General features: G+C 39.2%; 1 protein-coding gene across 1 annotated transcript; it reads left to right on the top strand.

Moving 5' to 3' along the window:
• The first annotated feature begins 1,670 nt into the window (after positions 1-1,670).
• Positions 1,671-16,294, top strand: frmpd2 (FERM and PDZ domain containing 2). The gene is made up of 25 exons (XM_053341616.1): positions 1,671-1,791; positions 1,986-2,149; positions 2,295-2,360; positions 2,463-2,642; positions 2,772-2,847; positions 2,938-3,025; positions 3,269-3,425; positions 3,690-3,761; positions 5,246-5,420; positions 5,540-5,675; positions 5,785-5,923; positions 6,670-6,822; positions 6,900-7,085; positions 7,269-7,428; positions 8,768-8,848; positions 9,249-9,356; positions 10,091-10,207; positions 10,366-10,553; positions 10,857-10,955; positions 11,864-11,957; positions 12,722-12,807; positions 13,021-13,198; positions 15,083-15,297; positions 16,099-16,165; positions 16,248-16,294. The coding sequence occupies exons 1-25, from the start codon at positions 1,671-1,673 to the stop codon at positions 16,283-16,285; spliced, it is 3,144 nt and encodes a 1,047-aa protein (XP_053197591.1). The 3' UTR covers positions 16,286-16,294.
• The last annotated feature ends 8,897 nt before the right edge of the window (positions 16,295-25,191 follow it).

The raw sequence follows: 25,191 nt of genomic DNA, 5'->3' as shown, positions 1-25,191 counted from the left end.
TTACAAAAATATCTGTAGTCAGCTACATGGAAGTTAGCATTTGTCCAACATCATCAATTTGCTCTAGAAGTACAGCAATTTCCTTCTGCTTTGTGCCATAAAGCAACCCTATGGTTTTTTTCAAATTTGACCCAGTTTCAAAATGTAGTGGAGGGATATGTAGGTGTGTGGACATGGTGCAGTGTTTTCTCAGTGGCAGTGTTTATGTCTACTGATTTATGCTAATTCTTGCACGAACCATTAAAAAAGCATACTAAACGTTTGCTTGTAGCTGTGTCAGTACAGCTTACTGAGACTACTGACATACATCTCTTTACCTCCTAATAGTTTATAATGCCTGCTATTTTTCATCTTCTGTCAGATGATTACACAGAAAAGGATCAGTGAGAAGCAGCAATGGCTAAAGCAACTGACTGAAGACTAAATGTAGAAAGTGTGCAGTCTTGCCGTGCTTAAAAAATATATTTGGCTTTATACAAAAGCTAGAAAGTCCCCAACTCAACCAAAAATTTTGGGGGGGAAATAGTTGGGTAATGCATCAAGGGTGTATTACCACATACCACATATGCCACATATGTATGTATGTGGTATATCAAATATCCTATCATATCAAATCCATTCTCTTTATTTAACAAGTCATACTTCAATATGTCTAATGCTCTTTACAATGCTCTCTACTAGAAATAGACAGAAATAAGGGTTTATTGAAGATCCAACTAATTTGAGAGTATCTAATACTAATCATATATTTTAGTATCCAATGCACATGAACTGCAGTCCTTTGTTTCACCTGAGCTACTGATGTATTGTCACCAGTATACCGGATACTATCAATTACCGGAAACCTCTCAAGCTAATTTACCATTTCAGAAATCCCTCAACGTAAGCACATAAGTGCTTTAATACTACTCAACACCAGGCCAAACCAAATAGACTCTAAAGATTCAGCAAACCCTCAAAAACTACTCATCAAGCAAAAGTGTATAAGTGTGCCTATATTCACAGTATAATTCAGAAGTGTCTCATGGTTTCCCTTTCAGCAGTCTTTGAAAACTAAAACTGTGCCATCTTGGCATCTTTCATTAATCCGGTTAATCAATTGAAAACGAAAACCTGGACAGTCCTTACCTAGAAACTCTCTATACAACAGGGCACGACAATTACATCATCTGGATAGCTGGCGTATGAGAGGCAATTAACCTATGTGTTGGATTTGTTTCCAATTAGGTCTAATGCCACTAAACTCTAAGCTTGTCTGTCTGAAACTCTGACCTCTGACCCTTTGAACACTGTGACTTCTCAGACAATGTCAAATGACAAAGAACAATAAAGGCATCTGCCCAGCAGCCACCAAACCTATTATGTCCCTTAACAAATGTTCTTGTCATAAGAAAACTCTATTGTTTAAGTTAAATAAAGTGTTGGTGTCAAACGAATCAAATGACAATCAAAGAATAAAGTTGTTTTTCTGGATCAGACAACATCCTCAATTTCTTTACTTTGTAGTTTATTATTATATTTAAAATTTTTACCATATTACCCATCATCTGACAGGACAAATTATAGAGCATTAGGTTACATTTATCCGGTTATTGGTGTCCCTTTATTAGAAAGATCTACAGGTTTCTGTGTGTGTGTGTTTGTGTTACATGTGTGTGTTTCCCAGCAGGATGGGTACGTTTGTGACCCTGGCGGAGGTGCTGGAGGCCCGGGGTTCACCACTGGATGAGGATGAGGTCTGGTGTCTGCTGCTCGCCACCACTGAGGCCTTACTGGGCATTTCCAAAAAAGGTAACCGACCACTCAGCCACTCCTGCCTCCCTTTTCCGCCTCCCCTTTGCTCTTAGGAGAACTTAATTCAAGAAAACATGCTGCCTGCCTGATATCTCTAATGCCTTTCACCAAAAGATGCTGTTTCTAAATGGCAAAGTTATCAAATCCTTGGTTGGTAAATGTCACCGGTTTCCGTTCTGCTCTCTGTTTAGGTTCAGGTAACATGTACAGTGTGCTGAGCCCGTGCTCGGTGCTACTGTCAGCCAATGGGGGTCTGGCCTTTAAGAACTGTGCCCGATATGAAGATGTGGCCTCCTTCACGGCTCCTGAGGTCCAGCAGGGCCATGCAAACTCCACCAGGGCTGCAGCTGAAAAGGTTGTTAAAACATAAACATCTGTATATCATCAACAGAATATGGAGATTATGTGTGTATGTGCCCCGATATCACCTTCCCAAAGGCAATCTAGCTTCACCTACAATGCTAATATCTGAATCATTTTCTGTGTCCACTGTCCATCAGATGCTTGTGTACTCCTTGGGGATGACTCTTTACTGGTGTGTTGATTATCAGCTACCTCAAAATCAGGTATTTTGCTCCCTCTCTGTCTGCTACCTTACGTTCAAATCTCTCAAACTCATTCTCAGTGCTTGCTCTTCATTTGTTTTGCCATCTTCTTGTTCTTGACAGCCAGTCCAGCTAAGCACAGAGCTGGAGGGTTTGCTACTAAGCATGTGTGAGGAACTGGTGGTGAGGCGGACCGACCTGCTGACAATCCTGGACACCTGTGAACTGCACCACAAGACTATGGTGCTGCCTCCGGCGGAGCGGCTCATCAGGCAGCTGGTGGAGGACGTCTATAGAAACTCAGTGAGTGGGCACTGGATAGGTAGTGTGTGGGGGCGTGGTTTCAGCTGGTTAGGTTTAGTGATTTTTTTTTTTGCTTCAACTGATGACTTCCTGCTTGTTTCCTTGAGCTGGACAGTGATCTCTTTACAGGTCGATCATGTGTCCATGGCGGAAAATGGATCCCATTTGACAGATCGCAGTCAGATGGTCAGAGACAGATTACACAGTAAGATTCCTTTTGGTCAGGTTCAAAAAACAGACAGAAACATTTAGACACCATATCAAAACAAATATGAATGTGTTACATGTTTTTCAGGAGGCTCTTTTAGCAACTCAACATGGGCACTGAAGAAGAAGATTTCCAGGACCTTCTCAGGAGCATCCTATCCACCTGAGCCCATGGGGTATGAAATGTTGTTTACTTTACAATCAATGAAATTCAAATCATAGTTAAGTACATATATTTGGTTAAATGATCAAAGAAGTTGGAGGGGGGGCAAGAAAAGAGACAGCACTTGTGCAGGGAAGACAAAACCACGAAAAGAGCCATCAAACGCTTCCTGTCTGATTGGAAAGCCATCATCTCATAAGTGACAGATCACTCTTCCCATCAATACTGAGTACTGCAAACTCTTTTTTTCCCCCAGAATGTCCCCAGGAGGTCGACACAGGGAGAGTTACAGCAGCTGGCAGCATCTGAACCGCAACCCCTGTAGTCCGTACATGGATGGCAATCGACATGGCAACTCTAGATCCATCACACAGTTTGACTCCAATATGAGTCTGAATGAGAAGAAAATCAAGGTGAGGCAGATAAATGTTATAAAGCATGGTATGTTGTTGTGGTATGTCAGATTATATGCTAGTGGTTAGATGAAATTTGATATTTCCTTGAGCGGTAGCCATTGTCTCCAGTTGTACAGTTCCTCTATGAGCATGCTATACTAGTGGCAAATTGGTGTATTTTAAAGCAAGTTTCAAAGCAAATTCCTCATCGCAGTTTTCATCAAAATCTTGTGATGGATGCAGTTGATGATATATTTTCATTTACCTTGTCTTCTGTTACAGGACATGGGTCCTGAGTTCATCAGAATGGCAGATGAACCACTAGTGGTCTTGGAGCTGCCTGGATCCATTGTGGTGAGTTGTTGCTTTGCAGTAGTTGAAAGGGACGGTCTAAGTCTTGTCTTTGAGGCTTTAAGTTACGCTGTGGGATTTTTATAGAGCAATGTATTTATAAAGGGTTCCCGGATTTGTTTGTATCACACACATACAGGTGGACAGACATGTAATATGAAAGTTGGCGACAGTAACATAGCTCTGTAAGTGTTTTATTGGGAGGTTAATCCATTAAAATAGGTTTACAAATCATTATTTTCATTATTGATTCATTTGCAAATTATTTTCTTTATTAATCATTTAGTCTTGTAAGTTTTATCACATTTTTTTTAAAGAATTCAAAAATTCTCAGAGTCCATGATTATGTCCTCCATGTGCTTGTTTTGTCCAAATGATAAAGATTTACTCAGATATGAAAAAAAGAAAAGCAGCAATAACCAGAGCATGTTTTGCTTGAATAATGACTCAAATGATAATGATTCAAATAGATTTTATAGATTTTTTTATCAAAACAAAACATAAACAACATACAAGAGTTCTCTGTGTCACAAAGATGTCACAACAGGAAGGAAAATAAACCACCATCCAAACCAAAATGACTTCAGGTAGTTCACGACTATCCTCACCCCAAAAAGTGAAAAGGGCAGCAAAAAAAAAAAAAAAAAAGAAGAGGAGTCCCACTGCCACCCCCAACTGTCACATTAGTCACTCTATACACATACTGTGCCTTCTCTCACCTGGAAGTAAAAATAGAAATGATACAAGTACACGAGACAAAAACAGGGTGGATGACGTTAATAAAAATAAATAAGTAAATGTAAAAACCTTTCTTATATACAGTCTATGGTAAAAACAGATAAACAATAAAATTAGATTTAAAATACCTAAGTAAATTAAATAAAGCCATCTGTACAACAAAAATGACTGATTGATTAATCAACTAATCATTGCAGCCCCACATTTAATATGCTTTGTTAGACCTCAGAGGTCCTCACAATGCAACATATATACTGTGATTATAAACCATTTTCCATTGACAATTATGGGAAAATCTGACATTTTAAGAACAGTGGTCATATTTTTCCAGCTACACAAATGTAATCAAACAGTGACTGGACATACAGATAACATCTAGTTTTTACTGATGTCTTGTGGTTTAACTTTTCACTGTACCACAATGATGTAAAGGTGTGTCAGTACACTGTGACATCCCTCTGCTCACAGTCATCATTGCTTCTAATCTTGATGTTTCATTGAAGGATAGCAGTTTCCATTCATCTTTTGTACAACCTGAACCTTGAACCTTGAAGTAACACCTGTCCTGTTTGTCGAGTTGTGCCATACTACAAATAGAACACAAATAAAAATGGTCGTTTACATCATTATGACCCACCTTACAAGGTTCCCAACCTTACTATGCTTATTAATCCCCACATTTCCCTCTCATTTTTTATTAATTTACCACAGTATTGTCATTCTGTCTTCTATTGTTCTCTGTGTTTCAGTCAAAGAAAGTGAAATCTCCTAATATCCAGAGAGAGCTGAGTGTGGTGATGCCAAACGGTCAGAACATCCTGGTGAAATGTGAGGTGAAATCCAGAGGAGGAGACGTCTTTGACATGATAGTGGCTCACTCCAACCTCATGGAACATTTCTACTTCGGCCTGGCTTATACTGATGGTAAAGAAGCAGAGAGGTTGCAAATGGCGTGCCAGTGAGCAGGCCAGTGGATGTTGTGTGGTTAATAATTCATACAAAATGTAATGTGTCAACTCACATCTTCTCTCTTCTCTGGTTAGATAATGAGTTTTTCTTTGTGGACAACGATACCAAGATTTCCAAAGTTGCTCCTGACAGCTGGAAGAAAGTGCCTACAACCTCCTTCGTCCTTTACTTCAGGGTTAAATTCTTTGTCAATGACATTTCTCTTCTTTTGTAAGTTTCTGCATTCTTTTTTGATTACCAAAAAACAAGTCCTCGGTTACAAAATCATTCAGCAGAATTCATCTGGAAACCTTTGAATGTTTGCTTCTCTCTCTATCAGGCACAAACAGACCCGTCACCAGTATTACCTCCAGCTCAGGAGGGACCTTTTGGAGGACAGGCTATCCTGCCATGAAGAGACTGCTCTCTACCTGGGAGCTCTGGCCCTGCAGACGGAGTATGGAGACTGCATGCCTGAGGTGGTGTACCTGAAGCTAATTTAACTAAATGTACAATTTTAAAGATTAGTCACTACATGAGTTGAGAGGGTAATTTAACATTGCACTTCAATGAAGTTGGGTGACTCACAAGAGAAAGATCTTCAAAAAGGATAGTCTAAAACAATGTAACAGAAACAGAGACGTTTTGTACAATGTATGGGTCAAACACTGAATCCTACATTTCCCATAACGCATCCAACTAGCACATTTCATTGGACCGCCCCTGCCTGACATCTTTCAAAGTTCTTATCCACAGTCTTTTAGTAAGTCTGTCTGTTATGAATGTGTACTCTCCAATCCCAATTTAACCCTGATGACATCACTGTAATATCATCAGTTTTATTTTCTCACATTTGACAGCCACAAATGTCATTATCATTATTAGTTCCCTTTTAAAGGCAACAACACAAACAACTGTTGTTGTTGTTGAGTAGAATGTAGTTGTATCATCACTGGAAACAAATGTGTCCATATTGTAGCTTTAACTGCAGCCACTATATCTTATTATTGCCAATTTAAATGCTACTGTATTATTAAGACTACATTTCCCATAAGTCCTGTTGCTTTTTGCCACAAAAAAGATGTTACCACCTCCTCCTTTAGCATTTGCTTTTTTCTCTTAAAGCAAAATTAAGATTCTCTGTTAAAATATTGCATGTGTAAAAACTTGCTGTTGCGTTCTATGAAATTGATCTATTCTCTTAAATCTACTTTATTGTTTTTAGGTGTACGGTAGGAACTACTACCGCCCTGACCAGTATGTCTCCAAGAGTGTGATGGAAAAACGTGCCTTACCTTACATTCAGGGGGAGCTGCTACGGCTCCACACCAACAATGCTCAGATGCTCATCGATGAATCGGAGCTTGAATTCCTCAAGGTAGCAATATAGTCCGATTTGATTTAAAAATCAATATCTAGTGATATGCCACAGACTTGATGGTTCTCTCTCTGTAGGTGTGTCAGCAGTTGCCCGAATATGGTGTGTTGTTCCACCGTGTGACACGTGAGAAAAAGCCTTTAGAAGGGGAGTTTATCCTCGGGGTTTGTGCCAAAGGAGTTACTGTCTATGAGGTGAAAGGAGGCTGCAGATCCACCAATCAGGTTTTCTACTGGAGGGACACAGCCACCATTTCCTCCAATGTAAGTGGAACAATAGGACAGGCTTTGTCGTTTCACAGGTAGTGCTGGATGAAATACATACCAAGAAATTCAAATCAAATTGATGCCAAAGCTAAAATCTGAAACTACTGATTTGCAATGACATTGGATATTTCTATGTGTTCCTTCTTATCCCCTAAAATTCTATCTTTGATGTTCTTACAGAGGCGTAAATTTGTAATAGAAACCCGGGGCAGCAAGAAGAAGTACACCTTTATCACAGAGAGGTCGAAGATAGCAAAATACCTGTGTAACTTCTGTTCATCCCAGCACAAGTTTAACAATGAGATGAGCTCTCGTCAGCTCAGCCACAGCCTGGTCTCAGGTCAGTTATTGCACCATTACCACTATAAAAAGCTATCTTTGAGATGTTTAACTTTACAGGAAGTTACAGCTTTCTGCTGCCTTTTTATCTCTTCATGCCTTTGAGAAGAAACAACAAAATCGAAATGTATTGTTCTACATTTTAGTGGCCTCACAATTTCCATTCACTGACGAGACTTTTCTTCTGCTTCCAGAGGAGAACATTGTGCAGTATGCAGCAGTCTGCCGCGCTCAGAGGAGCCGGCTCAAGTCCGTGTCATGTTCTGAGACGCCACAGGATGACAGTGGACTGACCACACCTCAGGATGAGCCTTTGAACAAGCTGTGTGACGATGTCACAGCCAGGATTGAGGGCCGCATCAAACAGCAACGCCAAAGCCTCAATGAACAAAGGTGCATTAGTCCCCAGTTCTCATATTCACATAAAATCTGTTGTTTTTCAGCACAATTAAAGTACAGTAAAGGTGAATGAGCATCTAGTCTTATTTTACTTCATTGCATGTGGTAGCTACCATGGCTTAAGGCTAAAACCAGAGCAGAAGTACCTTAAAGCGACTCTTACCGAATTTCACACAGCACTTTGAAAAAACTTAAACAGCAACTCCCTCTCCCACCCCCGCACTCCCTGTCCTACCCCCATGTCAGAGTGCCATTGCTTTATTAATAGCATTTTAACCTAAACAAAAAAATGTAAAAATGTAACAAAGGTAAGGGTAGCTTTAAAGTGCAATGCGTCAAACTGATGGTCACTTGATGATTGACTCTCATTCAAAAAGCATCAGCTTCTCTAATAATGTGGCTTTTCATGAGTTAAAGTTGAACTTCCAAGGCTAGCTCGTGCTAATCTCGCCCAGTATTTCCTCTGGTTATTCAAAAAAACTTTCTTCAAAACAAAAGCACCGGTAATGGTAGACAAAACTGTGTAACATCACTATTTTGTTATTGACTTCATGTGTGACTTTATGTGTCTCTTCTACAGTACCTGCTCCAGCAGTCAGCGTAGCAGCACTGGTATGCGTTCCCCAGCCTGCTCTCAAAAGAGTGGATCTGAAGCGCGCTCCTACTCCCCAGCAGCCAGAGGTATAACCAAGTATTCTGCACACATTCCTTGCCTGAAGCCCTGCATGTGACTGTAAAACTGCCTGTCCACTATTTAACAAATGGCTTTCCTTAAGTATTTTAGTGCTTTGCTCCACTGTAGCGATGCATAGCAAAGATGATTTTAGCAGTCATTAGATTTAATATTTAGTACATTTTGGCTGCATCATTTGAGAAAAAAGGCAAGACTACATTTCATGTCAGTTAATGATTAAGGGTTATTGTTCTCCTTTGTCTCACAGATACTCCGCCTAAACAGGGGTCATCACCAGAGAGAGAAGTCTTATGTGTTTCTTTGAAGAAAGACCCCAAATTTGGCCTGGGTAAGCTGATGCCACTTTATCACACACACTAAGACAGCTGTTGTGATGCAGATGTTTGATGAGTTTTCAGACTTTCTCACTGACTGGTTTGCACTGACTGTTGTTTCTAATGACTTGTTCTGCAGCACGGTCAAGCGCACTTTCATACAACTGTTTGCATTTGAGTGGTATTTCCTGGTGGAAAACCATAATGACATATTTAAGGAAATCTCATCACTTTAGATGGATGTTTATGGTTTGACAGAATGGAAATGGTTGTTAATGGCTTCCTTTCCTTTGAGTAAAAAGACGGTATTAACAAACAGGAAGGGGTACGGAAGGAAACCAGCGCCTTTAAGAAGGTTCTTCCTCCATTTGAAAAGTTTTTGACCTGACTTCTCTGTGGTTTGTATCTATCCAGGTATAGTGATAGTGGGAGAGGACACAGTAGCACGTTATGACTTAGGGATTTTTGTGGCCTCCATTGTGCCCGGTGGACCTGCTGACAAGGATGGACGAATACGGCCAGGTAATGAATCACAACTTTATAATCAGCATTTATTAGCTCACGAATATAAAGGTAGCTGTGTATATGCTGGTTGACAAGTAAGACGTTGTAGTATGGAAATGCACAACTAGGACTGAGGACAGTATCTCCATTACAGTTTGATCAGCTATGAAATGTGTTAATATGTATCTATATCAACATTATTTATGTTTTAAAAAAATATTATTGACTGATACACTTTTATTGGATTTTTTTAAACTTTCAAATATCAGTAACAGTCTCATAAGTCTAGAAACCTGACTTAACTTCCATTTTTTCTATATTTTCCTTGGCCAAAGAGAAATCAAACTGTCCTCGTCAGCTACTAATCTAGTAAATGTAGTAGTGAGCTGAGAGAGATTACTTTGCGTGAAGATGGAGGATAATGTTTAGGTCATTTTTTTCTATTTTTGACATTTAGAAAGGTTTGTAAAGTTGACTTGAGTCATTTTTACTACTATCATCATGTATGTTAAATTATCTGAAGATTAGTAATTTAGTTTTGTCATCCAGCATCTTCTTCCATTTAAAAACATGAATGTAAAGGATAGGTATAAACTAGACATTGGGAAGATAGAGGGGAGTATGGCAGGCGTTTAGGTATTCAACACCAGGTCTTTAAGGTCACGTGTGAGGTTGAGAGGTGGGGGTGTAGGTCTTCACCATTACACTGTAACTGGACACCAGCGCCATTTCACTGTGACCTTTGCCTTCAGGTGGTCGTCTGATCTCTCTGAACCACATCAGCCTGGAGGGCGTCACCTTCAGCGAGGCGGCAGAGGTGATGCAGAACAGCCCCGAGGAGGTGCAGCTCATTATCTCACAGCCAAAAGGTGCTCTCACAACCAAAAGAATAATGCAGCTGTGACCCTAGAACTCCTGCTTCTCTACAGATACACCTGTTACACATCAGTAACATGTAAGACAATTAAAAAAGTAACTAAATCACACACTTAATTCTGTCATCCCCCCCCCCCCCTCCCCTCCCCAGTTTCCCTCAGTCCCACCAGTGTCCAGTCTCCTGTGTTGAGGAATCACGAGTCACACACCACATCCACATCGATGTCAGACGGACGTTCAGGAGACAGCAACCCGGATGACATCGTCTCGGTCATGATGACACCGAAGACTACACCGAACAGGCTACATGTGCCCTCAGAAGTACGCGTCAGTGCGCAGGTAGTTTAATAAAACAATCTTTATTTCTAATTATTTAAAGGATGTTTAAGACCCTATATAGGTAGCCACATGTATATCAACAATGCAAACAGCTATATTGTATTATCAGTCTTTGTCTTTAGTCTGTCAAACATTATTAAGCTACAATTTTAGTCACTACTATGTTCATTTTGTACTTTGGGACAGCAAATATCTGATCTGTTGCCTCTTTAGTACTGCCAATAATCTGGATACATGGATGGCTTAGGGTGTGGGTGTGTATGCAGTTGGAAATTGAATGTTATTACTGTTCATTGGTTTCAGGATAGTTACTCACAGTATCCACCTATAAACAATGTGAGGCCGGACGAGATCACTGTGACGCTCAGGAAGATATCAGGAAGTCTGGGCCTCAGCATCTCGGTGAGCAACCCACACAAATGAATGTTATCAGTCTGACTACTAGGTCAAATATTCAACTGGAGTTAAAAACAATGAAAAATCGACATACAACATATTGTTTTAATCCAAAAACAATAGCTTTGCAAAACCCTGTATCCGTCTAACTGATATGTTAGTCAAACCTTCATGTAAGAGTTTGATTAAAAACTTTTAGAATGAGCTGTCAGGGAGGATAATTAGTTCTGCAACTCATCTCCAGCAGTGAGTCAGAAAGTCTGTTTCACCCATCTCATCTGTTTCACCCCATCTCATTAATGTCTGTGGTCTGATGAGATTAGACACAGAGAGACAGAAAAGTTGATCCAGGTTTTTTTCTTTCACTGGTCACTGCTGCATTATGAGTTGCTATTCAACCAGTATTCATTTACTTGAATAAAAGTAAAAACATGCCCCAAATTTTGGATTCTGTATCTATAAAGACTTAATACAGTATCTAAAGTCATTACTTAGAACTTGGCTTGAAATGGTTCCAAGCATTTTAATGTTGAAGCTTGTTCGGGTGGAACCACTTTGTATTCTGTTCGGTAGTTTAATGTATAACAATGCATTATGTTTTACAATATTAATATATATTTTGTAATGGGCAAAGTAACTAGTAATTCTAGATGTCAGGTGAATGTAATGGAGTAAAAAGTACAATATTTGGCTCTGGAATGTAGTGGAATAGAAGTGTCAAGTAGAAGGAAATGGAAACACCCAAGCACTTGGTTACTTTCCACCTTCTGAGAGCAGGAAATACTGTATTAAACTTGACCATCTTAAGCCAAATGTATTAATCCCCCCCCCCCCTCCCCCCGTCATTTTCAGTCTTCCATTTATACATTCTAAAGTAAAGTTTAATTAAAAATACTTTGTCATTAAATGTTCAGGGAGGCGTCAACACAAGCCTTCGTAACGGAGGAATCTACATCAAGAGCCTTGTTGCAGGAGGTGCTGCCGAAAGAGATGGACAACTTCATACAGGTATCACAGCTTAATATCAGACACAGTATTACAATATTAGCGAGTGGAATGTCTTGCGGGCGTGTTCAGTTAGTTTAGTACTTGGTTTTAGTACTAATTACTTATTAATTTTATTCTTTTACAAGCATCTTCTTTCTTTTTTACTTACGACACCATAAAGATTGCTTTCAATTTCGTTATACATGTACAATGACAATAAAGACTATTGTATTCTGTTCTATTCTATTCTATACTATTCTATTCTATGTGTCCTTGTGGAGAAGCTCTATTACCATAAAGTCTCAGTTATTCCCTGAAGAGACCCTGAGAAACACAACCAACTGACAAGCATTCAGTATGAATTATGACAACAATATTACACATTACATTCTGTTGGTCAGTAGGCACATCACATATCACCCTTAACATTGAATCTATTGAGGCCTACGTCTAAAGTTCACATACATGCACACAGAACAATTGAATTGAATTATAGCATCCATCCAAAGAGCATAAACACATTTCATGCGTGTCAGAGTGCATCAGCAGAAACAAAGCGGTAATTCATTGTTTTCAACAGCTTCCCCAAAGCCAAAACATATCCAATAATGTCAACAAACAACGCATTTAAAACTCTGTCACTACAATTCAACACTTATCAAGACTGGAACATTTGATTTGACGTTTTGGATTTTAGCCGAAGCTCAACCACAGCACAAAGATGCTAAAAGTAGAGGAAGAAAATATGAAAGTAAAATGTCTTTTATCTGTTTGTCCCATTACAGATGACAGAGTGTTGGAGGTGGATGGGATTAGTTTTCAGGGTTTCACCTACCAGCAGGCTGTGGAGTGTCTGTCGAAAACCGGGGAGGTAAAAAACAACTTTGACTGATGATTAGAGACAATAGATGACCTGTTTCTACTAGTGGTGACCTTCTTTGCAACTCCTAACTTGCCAACCACACCCCTCCAATACCCCTTCTGTTTTTTCTTCATTCCTTTCTTGTCCTCTACTCACCATGACTCACATCTTTTCTGTGCTTTATTACCCTTTCTTCTCTTTCCCCATTTTCCTCTCCTCCAGGTTGTAACCTTGGTGGTTGAGAGAGAAGCGGTGCACCTGCCCAGGGTTTCTCTAAGTGCAGACACTGGTAGTATCAGTCCACCTACCAGCCAACTGAGGTCTAACAGGTCCTCGTCCAATAGTACTCCTCCACAAACAGTCCCTGACCGGCCCACGGACTACAGCTTTTCTACTTACGGTAGGAAACCTCAGCTTAGATTTTGACCTTTTGAATCAAGCACACACGATGCATATGATTGTCGCAACAAAAAACAACAGCACAAAGCCTAGGTTCTCTTTCTGGGGACATCTCAGAAGTATTTGTGGCTTTGTAAGTATGAAAGCATTCTTGAAATGTTGTCAGTAGATTGGTCTGTAATTCCTTCAGAGACACACAACACCACAGTGCTGAGGGAAAGCCTGCGTGAAAGAACCTGCCGTGTCTAAGCTGTTTTAAGCATGCAGTCAGGCTAGTCTGACTGCATGAAGGTGAACTTTCACACACTTCTTCCTTTTCATCCTGATCTTCCTTTGCTTAACCTGACCTCCTTCTTCTTCTTAACCCTCTGGCCTACCTTATCCCTCTGGTTGGTTCGTCTATATCTGTCATACTGTATGCCCTCTCTCCTCTCTCTGAAGATCACTTATTCCAATCCATGACGACCAATGAGATTTTTTTCAAAATGGTGTAATAATTGATTTTTATCTTACCTTTCATTATGTCTACAAAAGGCTGAGGAGAACATGCAAGTAATGATTTCTTTATTTCAAAATTAAGATGATGATTTCTTTTTTCTCTTGACATGAAAAACACTTTACAGTAATGACAAAATGACTATATTGTGAATAAAAGAATCTGGTTTGCTCATATTTTGGATCTGCAAATGCTATAATCAAAAGAAAAACATTTCAAATCATTCCTTATGGGGAGTCAGCAGCGACTGGACTCTAATCTCTCACTGTAAAATGAGGCCAATTGTTTTCTGCACATAAGGAATATTTTCAAATTTTGTGAAATTTGCTTTCTTTCTGTGAGTTAGATGAGAAGAGTGACATCACTTTCATGTTTATGGTAGCTACAGCTAGAAACTGATTAGCTTAACTTTGCATAAAGAACAGAAACAGGGAAACAGTGAGTCCGGCTCTGTCCAAAGGAAACAAAACCTACATACCAGCATCTCTAAAGCTCACTACCTAACGTGTAATAACTTATTCATCTTTTCACAAATGTTAGAATTTTTTATTTTTTTAATTTTTTTAAACAAATTTAGATTTTAGGGGCTTAGGGGCGGACTGAAGAGATATTGTAATTGTTGTTGTAATGTTGACTATAGTGACAAAAATGTACAAAAAAAAGAATAAGTGCATTTAGGTCTATTACAGCTAAATGAAGCAAAGTCTGCAAGCTACTGTAGTTCAGGTAGATAACTCAAGTCTGCTGCTACTCTTGTGTAACTCTGCTACTCTTCTCATTGCAACCTATATAACCAACACACCATGTTCTATATGTTGGTGTAAACCCATCACTAGTCTGTTCACAGGCCTGAGTTTACCAGTACTCTGGGTTGTAACAATTGCACACCTGAAAACTGACCTGTGTACCTGAGTGGTCACTTGCTGCCTCTTATGCTTCTGTTTATATTGTGTTTTATTAGCCCCGCCCCCACTCTAGCATCCACCTGTAGAATACGAGTCTCATTTCCTCAGGGATAAAGTTATTGTCACTCCTCAATTCCAGTTGTGTTAATTTTGTTTTTGTCCTTTTGGGGAGTGATGAGATCAAGTCTAAGTTTGTGTAATTTTTGTATTCACATAATAATACATTGCATGTGATTTGGCTGACTGAGCCGTAAACTGTCACTTTTAGTTTTGTATTTTATGTTTTACTTTCTCAGTCTCGTAAGTTTGAAGCTAAGAAAAATAAAACTGCTGCTGTGCCATCTCTTTGCTTCCTCACAAAACTTCCTCTTTCTTCCATTTGTCCCCATCCACCTCATTTTTTCCATTCTATTCAAATCCCGACCTCCCTACATTGTCCTGTTACGTCCTCCATCCTCCATCCTTCCACTTCTGAAACCTTCAGACAACACCCAGGAAGTGACTTTGACCAAGAGTGCCAACGGCCTAGGCTTCAGCTTCCTCATGTGTGAGCTGGATCCGCCCACGCGGGACTTTGGCAGTCTGATACGGATAAAGCAGCTTTTCCCTGGCCAACCAGCCGAGCAGAGTGGCAGGATCCAAGAGGGAGACGTACTATTGGCCATCAATGGCCAGTCACTTAAGGACCTGTCTTATCCAGTATGTGCACAATTTAAATTTTAAAAGTTTATCTCTGACTCATCCATATGTACTTATACTTGATTTGTTTCAAATTAGTTAACATGTGAACTTAATTCACTTTGAGAATTTTTTTCTTTTTATTTCATGTTGGTGTATCAGTTTGGTACACGAAAAGAGTTGAACTTATATACCCATATATTAAAATGAGTTACATCTGATCAGGGCTGCAACTAACTATTACTTCCATTATTGATTCATATGTTGAATAACTGTTTGGTCTATAAAATTTCATAAAATGTCAAAAAATGTCAGTTACTGATTGCCGTCTAAGATGCAATCTAAGATGTCTTGTTTTGTCCTCACCAACAGTCCATGACTCAAAGACATTCAGTTTACTGTCAAAGAAACTAGAAAATATCACATTTAAGAGGATGACATGAACATTAATCTATGGCTATTGACTAATTGTTACAGCTCTGTACCTGATATTATGGATATGATGTAGTTGTATGCATAAGTATTGCATAACTGATCAGTTATGCATAAAAATGTACCAGTTCTACCCACATTTTAACTTTTTAGGAGTGGTTTTCTTTGAAGTGATGTTCTAAATTTAGTTTCATAGGTTTATACTCTCTGACAGTAACATCAGATTATTGAGAAAATGCTGATCTTTTTACTTTTTTGCCTTTACTTGCCACAGAAAGTCAAAATATTTAAAACTCTGGCACAAAATATCAGCCATTTGAAGCTTCATCAGCCCAAAAATATAATGTTATCTGAATAAACCTTGATCATAGTTGTGTAATCTTTCTGTAGAAGGTGCTGAGGCTGTTCAAGACTTCTCCTCCAGATGTTCGACTGACCCTCTGTCGGCTTGCTCCAGGTACACACATACTTGTTTGCGTATACACGTGTGTACATATTCACACACATTTCATTAACTCACCTGTTTGTGTTTTCTGTAGGGATCCTTCCTTCCATTGATCAGTTTACTGTCACGTGAGTGAGTTACACAGCGCCAACAGCAGCGGACACTCAGAAGCAACACTATGCTTCCTGATCAATCAGGCGCTGGTGATGGAGACGGAGGGCAGCATGGGCGATTCAAGCCCTCCGATAAACAAACAGGAGCACTAAGCTGATCTTATCAACAGACTCCAACACTGCTGAAAGGTCAGTGACATTCCTCAGTGTGACATGATGTGACTTGATTTGACACCAGATGTCTTGATAACCAGCCAGTGGGAGTTTTATTCATTGTGTGTTGTCATATCTGATTGTATTTTCACCTTCTTTTGTCATTGAAACAGATGACACAGGCGAGTCTGTTTAATAGAGTTCAGCAGTCCAGAGGGATAATATGATCTTTGCAGTCACATCAAACACGCAATGAGTCAGTCATGCTGCATAACAAGCCATGACATAACATATCACCCTTTCACATCATGCAGCATATTGTGATATAATATTACACAACATGCTGTGACACAACGTAATGTAGCTAAGTGTGATATGACACATGATGCAACATGATACGAAACATAATAAATATTACTAAGTGAATCAGATCCTCTGTCATGTTAGTGCTAGTGTGACTAACAGGACACACAATCATCTTGAATATACTCTTAAGGACAATTATAGAAGAGAAGATGTGCTTTTTATTTGTTATATCTTCTTTTTTCTCAAACAGAAAATGTTCTATAGGCTGAAGATTGAATATCAGTCATGTTATATGAGGTTTTCACCAGGAATTATACCTGTTTTCTTACAGTAGCATACTGAAGAAAGAGATAACAGCGGACGGGTTGGAGGCTGAATGTGGGCTTCAGTGTGTGAAACCTTCAAGATTTGTGAAGAGAATGACAGGATGCAAAGGTGAATGACTGGATAATGAAAGAATATTAAATGTACGTTAAAATGAAGCCTGGTTAAACATGTGTCATACCCACAGTTTTTATATTCTGGATCCATGATATTTCTTGTCTTCTTTGAATTGCGTTTGATTATAAAACTGAAATCATACAGACTTTAGAGTTCATACTCAGCAGGCATTTTTCTCCCATTTCTTCCTTTTATGTCTTTTTTCTACTTTACAGAAATGGATTTTATCTGTTTTATTATAAAGTATAATGATTTTGATTTGCTGCCTTGAGTGAAATGAAGGATTTCTTATCTTGAGTTTTTGAAGAGTTCTATTTAAAGATGTTTTATTATCAGTAAATAAAACCAAGCTGCAGCTGATTTTTATTTCATTTTTTATAGATAAAATTATGCAAGTCAATGAGATTGGCTCTTCCATTTGTTAAAAGAACAGCATGTATTGTTTGCTCTTGGAAATGGATCACACAGACTTACTGTATTTATGAGCAGACACAGATTTTTCTTTTCAACATGAGCATCTTGAGGTTTATAACCTTTTACTTTGAAAGATTCTGCCCATAACTTTTATGAGATTCATGATTTCACACTACCTGCTGGTCAAAAGGGAACCCTAAACAACTTTTACTGCATTAGCTGTTCATCCATTAGCCACAAGGTGTCAGCAGTGCTACAAGTAACAACACTCCCCCTCTGTGCTATAAACAGTAATCATTAGTGCTGTTTCTCACTCCTCAGCTAACAGTATTTCATATGAAAACAACAAGGAAACTAATCATGTGGGGTTTTTTCTCCTCCATAGGAAAAAAGCTTTTTTTTTGGCACCAACAGACGAAGACTGAACTGAACTGTTTTTGTTTTTTGGTGTGAAGTTCAGAAAGGACACAAAATACTACATAGAAGCCACCAAGACAGTAATGAAAACTTATTGTTTTTATTGATGAAAATGTGGATTTCTATATCATTAAAAAGGAATTGAACCAGTACAAAACTTTTCTGTGTATACAATTTAAAGTGTTCTGTTTGAGTCTCAGAAATACAGTGAAAACAAACCCTCAGTTTCTCACCAAAATAAATGTCATTAAACTGAGTCTGACCTGAATATGGATGATCCACCCCCAAACACTCATTTAGTATCTGGACAAACTGGCCAGTATACACACTCACTCACACACACACACACTCACATACACACCTCCCTGGGTGAGGAGCCAGTAATGGCCCCTCGTAAATAAGGGTTCCTGTATTTCGCTGAAACCCAGTAGTGCATCTGGATCCCATCAGAGCTTGTGTTCCCTTTGCAAATGATCCCAAATGTTTCTAATTATGCCAGTGGAGTCGGCACGAGGCTGTGTGTGTGTGTGTGTGTGTGTGTGTGTGTGTGTGTGTGTGTTTTCATGTGCGTGCGTTCACCCTGACGGACACGCACACCCATACACTAGCCTCTGTTTATTCATGCACAGAGTAACAGAGATGGACAGCGTGGTCTTGACCTCTGCAGCCTCTGCTTAGGTCACTGCACGTGGTGCTGACTGATGAGTGAAAGATGGGGTGGAGATGGATTTTCTCCACCCGTCTTCCCTGCTGACGCCGATGTCTCCAATGCTGTTCTCAAGTGATTTCAAGCCTGGGAGGGTGGCAGATGAGATATTACAGGCGGCCGAGGTTGCAAGACGAGTTTTAGAATGTGCAAAAAATGTAAAAATATAAAATGATACAACCACATAGGGAGTCTGCAGTGAGAGCTGATAGTATCTGTTAATACTTGATCACACTTGGGTCAATGTAATTTACATATTTTAAGCTGAGCATTGTGTTTAATATGTAAATGGTTTGAATAGAAGGGTGTGGATGACCCTGTTCACTGTAGATTTAGCATACAAACTGCAAATGTGATTGTTTGCACTTGGACGGTGTTGTTAAAACTTTGTAAGTACGTGACTGCACACAACAGGGAACATTTCATGAGCTGCCAACAGAATTATGGTAGACTTTTTCTCTGGTACTTCACCATAGATGAATATGCTGGACTCAAGCCACTGTTGACTGTGCCAAGTGTTGTGTGAGGCTATAATGAAGAGCAACAAAAAGCATGATATTTCTTTTTTTTTAAACAAGCAACTGAAGTGGAGGAAAGAACAAAGACATAGCAGTGACCTCCAGTTATCAGTCCTCATCTGTTTGCTGGTTCACTGTTGTAGTAAGAAGAGTTGCTAACCAATCAGATGTCTACTTAAAGATTTAAAGTAATCTAATCACTCAACAAATCTCAACATTTCCATTAATGTACTAAAACAGAGCTCTGGCTAGCTTAGATGATACACTGTCTTCAGACACCTTCAGGCTCATGCTTATTTAATGAATGCATAGTACCTGTTGAAATCATTTCTTATCATACGTCTTAGTATTTGCCAGTAATCCAACTTGCACAATTGTTCTATGCATTAATATTAATAGAAGGACAATATGGAAAGTGAAAGATGTCTCTCTTATTGACAAACCTGCCAGGAATTACACAACTCAGCAGCTCCACACAGCTCTACGAAACATTTTCACATCGCAATTTGATCCATTTGGTCTGAAAGCATTTGTCTAGAAGAGCTGAAACATTTTATCCCATTCAAGTTACTGGAGGGCTAAACTGGAAGTTAGCTGACTGATAATGAAACCCATCTGGGGTCATCACAACCTGTTTGTAGGTAGGTCAGGCAAGTATATCCAGCTGTAGCAACAGCATAAATATGCAGTATCTACACGACAGACCCATTTTACTACATGTAACACCCACTTGGTTAGATTTAGGCACGAGGAGGGGTATGGTTAAGGTTTGGGGTTGTGGTCAGGTAACATGCCATTATGGAGGAAGCATTAACCCAAGTTCAGGAACATGACTCCAAATAAATGCTAACGTTGATGTGTTCCTTCTGGGCGTGTAAATAGGTAGGTGTTTGCTAGCATGTTAGTCATATCAACTCAAGCAGCTGATGATATGCCAGTGTTGTGTTTACAGCTGGTTCTGCTGCCTCCAAGTGGCTAAAAAACCTGTACTTAATACTGTTTTATGGTTAAACCAAACCACTTATTTCTAAATCCAGATCAGCTTTACTTTTTGTTAAAATAAATAAACTGGGGGGGGGGGGGGGGGGAGTACTCCCCCTCACAAAGTACTACAGATTGTGACAATTTCCCACCCACAGACTGTTACATGGCCCTGTTTATTGTGCACATTTACAAAGAACAGCATTTATACAGTTGTTTGAACTCAAACCAGTCTGGTTTGGCTTTGTCCCTACCATGACGTACTCAAGGAGGACGTGACATATGAGAATCTGGCTCCTAAAACCATAAAGGTTGGTGATATTATAGACTGTCTCCAACACATGGATATGGATAAACATCTCTGTGGTGGAGTCAAATGCTAGAGCTCTGTGACCCCCCCAAAGTAACATAAAAACACCACCCAGACAAATGGGCACAGTGATACAGTTTGGCAGGCCTCAAAGATATTTCTCTACATTACAAGGCATTCACAAAGATTCACATTTTCCACTGCAGCCACTGTGACGCACAGTCCTGTCCAGAGGCAGCAATGGATGCTGGGTGATTGCATGCGTTGATGCCACCTCTCACTCAGCTATTTCCCCCAATTAAACTGATTGTGCTAATGTGTAAAGTGGAGTGCCACGATTAAAGGTAAGCCGTGTTGTTCTTGAGAAGGGCCTCAAATCCATCACCATGGCTGCAACGCCAAGCATCCAGCGACACAACTCTGGGCTTGGAAAAAGGCCTCCAGCTCTGTTTGAAACGTGAAGGGGAAATCATCAAATGTGACTTATTACTGGCGAGTGGAAAAGGATATCCTAATTATAATTATATCCTGGCCAGAATGAGTCGATATTTAAAAATGAAAACAATGGTAATTGCACATTTTAAGGGAGCAGTCGGCCAAAGAATTTCACATTTCTGAAAGAGTCAAAAAGGCAGAGGAGATTGAAAAGTTAATTGAGGAGACGTCAATGAAAAGGAAGCAGTCAAAAGAGAAAAATTCAATACGTCGAAATAGATGGATAGAGGATGAGGGTGTAAGTGAGTTGGCATTCATAAGAGTACACACACATACATACATTAAGTGAGAGAATCAAAGGAAATTGAAGAGTTATACAGCTTGCTCATCATATATCAACATTGTTCAGTGTGGGAGGTCGCCCCAGGGGACGCTGACTAACGCACAAGGGAGAAATTCAACAGCTCTTTCAGCGGAAATCCTCATCATACATCTCCACTGCTTTAGGAAAGTAAAACAACCTGGCGAGAGGACCATGGAGCTGTGGTTGTCTCAGTCCATGAGGTGGAAACGAGAGTGAAAGATTTACTCATTTTGACGACAGGAATCTAGTACTTCGTGTGTCAAAACTAAGAAAAAAGAGATTAGTATTTAAACATTATTATATGGTTAGTTAAGCGTATGTTTACTTCTCAGTGGCACAAAATCACCATAATGTGTCTGCTAAAGGCTGATAGGGTTACTGATTCATGCAAAAGGTTCAGTAATTACTTCCATTGATGACATTTACAGCTTTACTGCTTTCTTTGGGAAAAATATTCTCCACCTGTTGGAATTTTAAGGTATTGACTTGTCTAGGGAAAGGTGACTGTAATGTGTCTTTCTTATCAAGACCCTTCTTCACACTTAACACCCATTTAAATCTGAGAGACACATACTACAGCAACACTCTTCAGCTGTTGTAACCTCCAAATTAAAGCTAAAGTGCCATGACTGAGGACATGTCATGAATGCAAGGCAGTCTTCTCTCTGTCAAACTACAAAATTCTCATCTTGATAGCAAACATTAAAAGTTGTTCAACTGAACATGTTGGCCACAAATGTATTTATTATCACGTGTACCATTCCTGTGGTAGCCTGTTTCCATTGACTTCTGTTGTGAATTTGCAGGTTATTGGTTGTTTAGCAATTGAACTATTTGACAAGTTACACTGTGTCCTAATTGAATGTGACACAAGTAAGAGTTGACAAAATATGTTTCATTGCTTTGTTTGCTATTGGAATGTCCCAACTGGCGCAAAAGACACAACGCAACGTGATGCAGTGCAATGTGGCATATTTTCAGCTGAACTTTTGTCAGAAGCACTGTTTCTATCTACTTCCTTTCTCACGTTGAGAGCACGTCATGGATGAGGAACAGCTGATTAAGTGAGTTGAAATGAGGAGTTGTCTCCATTTCTCCTCACTTTCCTACAACAACCTAAATAAGGCAACAGCTGGCCGGAGGGAAATCACCAGGGAGCTTGAAGTTAGCAAGTACTCACCATCTTTTACTTGAGTGGTTTCTTGTGTGCACAGCTCATAGATATGTGAACAGAAGAGGATATTTAATGGTTTCAGTGTGGACAAAAAGCATCTGATGTTAAAGTCAGATGCTCGCTGTTAGGACACAGTGTTAAGGAGCAAATCTGCTAGATTAAAAAAGAACTTGGAATTTATACCACCACTGTGGTTCAAGAATCCTTGACACATGTTTGTGTGGTTCTTTGATAATGAGCCTCCAAGTAAGTAAGCGGTTTTATTACAGCACAGACTGGAGATACATCTAATAGGCCAACATCAGCATCTTATGCTCTCAGGGAGCCAGTGTACAGGACAATGTTTGGACAGATTTAAGACAACATAGGCTGCTGCTTTCTTGATGAGTTGGAGGGGGACTGCATGCATAACAAGGCCAAATATAAGCTAAGATCATCAGGGGATCCTAAATGACCACACCAATGTTTCATGAAGTCCTGGAGGATAAAACCATAACATCAACGGTACAGTCTTTTGAATGATGGGATAAAGAGCACCTCTTGGCTCGATTGAGCTTCAAAAGGTCATTCTGTCTGTCAAGAGGCAATAACCTGCCAGGCATACCGGCAGTCCAGATGTGATCCAGAGGGAGGAAGAGAAAATTTGAGAGTGGTTAGGACATTAGAATTATGAAAAGTTATGTGAAGGAGTTTCAATAAATAATATGTTCTAAGCTAGTTAGCGTGCCTGTTGACCAGCCGGTATGGTAAATGTCACATTCATGTATAAAAGAAAATAATTAAACAAAATTTTAGTCCAACAAACTATGTTATTTAAGAAAAAGATTGAGTGGTGTGCTCGAGGACTGTCTTAACATATAAAAACAACAACTTTTGGATAAGGTCAAAAAGACTTCATTCAAAAACATAGCTTTTAAAAAACACCCGGTTTAAAAATTTTCATCAGGGTTCAAATGGCGAACAAACCTCAAGGAAACATTTTATAAACTTGGTAGTGGGTGTCTCCCAATCCTGATTCATGAGTGAATGCAGGTGGGTGAGTAGCAATTGATTATGATGAGAAGTCATGTTAAAGATGGCAAGTCTCCCCAAATACTCAAAAGGCATCCTGCACAGTGAGAAAAAATCATCAAACCAACATCAAAACTACATTATACAACCACACTTACAAAAATATTTCATGGACATTACCAAAAACATTACAATCATAACACATCATCAACACATTTCTAAACAATATTCAGTTTCATGGATTAAATGCATCAATACAGAAATATATGCCTGTGTGTGTGGCCCTCTGTCTTATAGTATTTGAGAATTACTGTTTTTTTAGCTTTGAATGCCAATCTCCTCATTTAGACCAGGATATACCATTGCTTTAACTATGATATTTGATCCCACTCACTCATAAACATTTAGCTTTTTATAATGAAGATGTAAAGTAATAGCTCAATATTTATGAATTCATCATCCGACTTCCAAAAAAACCCATGTTATACACGTATATGGTTCAGATCTTTCAATAAAGAGCGATTATCCTCACCTTTTGGTTTGCTCATTCTACCGTTAGCTTGAGTCGCTCTTGGCAGGGCTGCGCAAATGGTCAGTATTTGAGTTCTTTTGATACCTTAAACCTGGTTTTTCAGCTCTCACTCAGCACCTTTTCCTGAAGAAAACCATCTGTTCAAAGGATCAAACAACCAAAAGGAAAGAGGCTCAGTCTCCCAGCAGTAGAGGTTAGTCCAGGGCCCGATGTTCTGTATAGTTCAAGGCCAAGAATTTTGGTTATGGACTTAATGTGGGAGGAACAGTACTTGTACCAGGCATGGACAGAGGAGTGATGGGACTTCAATTTCCAAGAATCTTTTTACAGTGATGATAAGACCAGAAAGATGAGGTATTGTGCAGCAAATTAACTCATTCTTCTAAAAGCCTTAATGAGGCTTACATAAGGGGAAGGAGCTTAATGTTACCAAAGACTAGCATCTCACAGGCATCCTGCTATTATCTTACATTGGAATAGTTTCATTTCAAAACACTATTTTTTTTACTAAAGCTTCTAAAAATAGTAAATGCGATGACTTCTTATTTGAATACAAACCTACAATTATCTTGAAGCTGCACTAATCAGTAATCATAATAACAATGAATGACATGATTTGTAATGTGAAAATCCCACCGAATATTATTACACAAACCTACAGTTCCCCTCACCCCTATGGTACATTGTGGTAGCGAATTTACTGTTTTGGTTAACTCTCACGACATTCATTTCCAGCTGCAGTAGGCAGCTGTTTTCAACAAGAAAGCTGATCAACAGCTCCAAATGAAAAGATAGTGACCAGCTGGTGAACATAGCGGATGCAACTGTTTACTGACACACTTAGCAAAACAACTTTATTGGGTAATAATATGCAGTTTCGTGTTTACAGCTTGTTCCACTGACCTTAAGTGGTTAATAAAATCAGTTAAACTTTCCTTTAACCATCTAGGGTTAGGTATTTGTTGACTTTTTGATTCTCAATACTACTGCTAATACAATACTACTTTTTTTCATGTCAAAACGAAACCTTTTTCAATATCTTATGGTCATGAGTCTACACATGAGATGTGAATCTTATGCAGATGATGTAAGACAAATCTACAGTCAACTTTTTCCTGAACATTTATTTTATTAAATAAAAACACACAGAGAAACACAAGCAT

Source organism: Scomber japonicus, chromosome 20 (assembly GCF_027409825.1).
Source record: "Scomber japonicus isolate fScoJap1 chromosome 20, fScoJap1.pri, whole genome shotgun sequence".
Lineage (NCBI taxonomy): Eukaryota > Metazoa > Chordata > Actinopteri > Scombriformes > Scombridae > Scomber > Scomber japonicus.
Note: the sequence above shows the minus strand (reverse complement) of the source record. Positions and strands in the feature narration are given on the sequence as shown.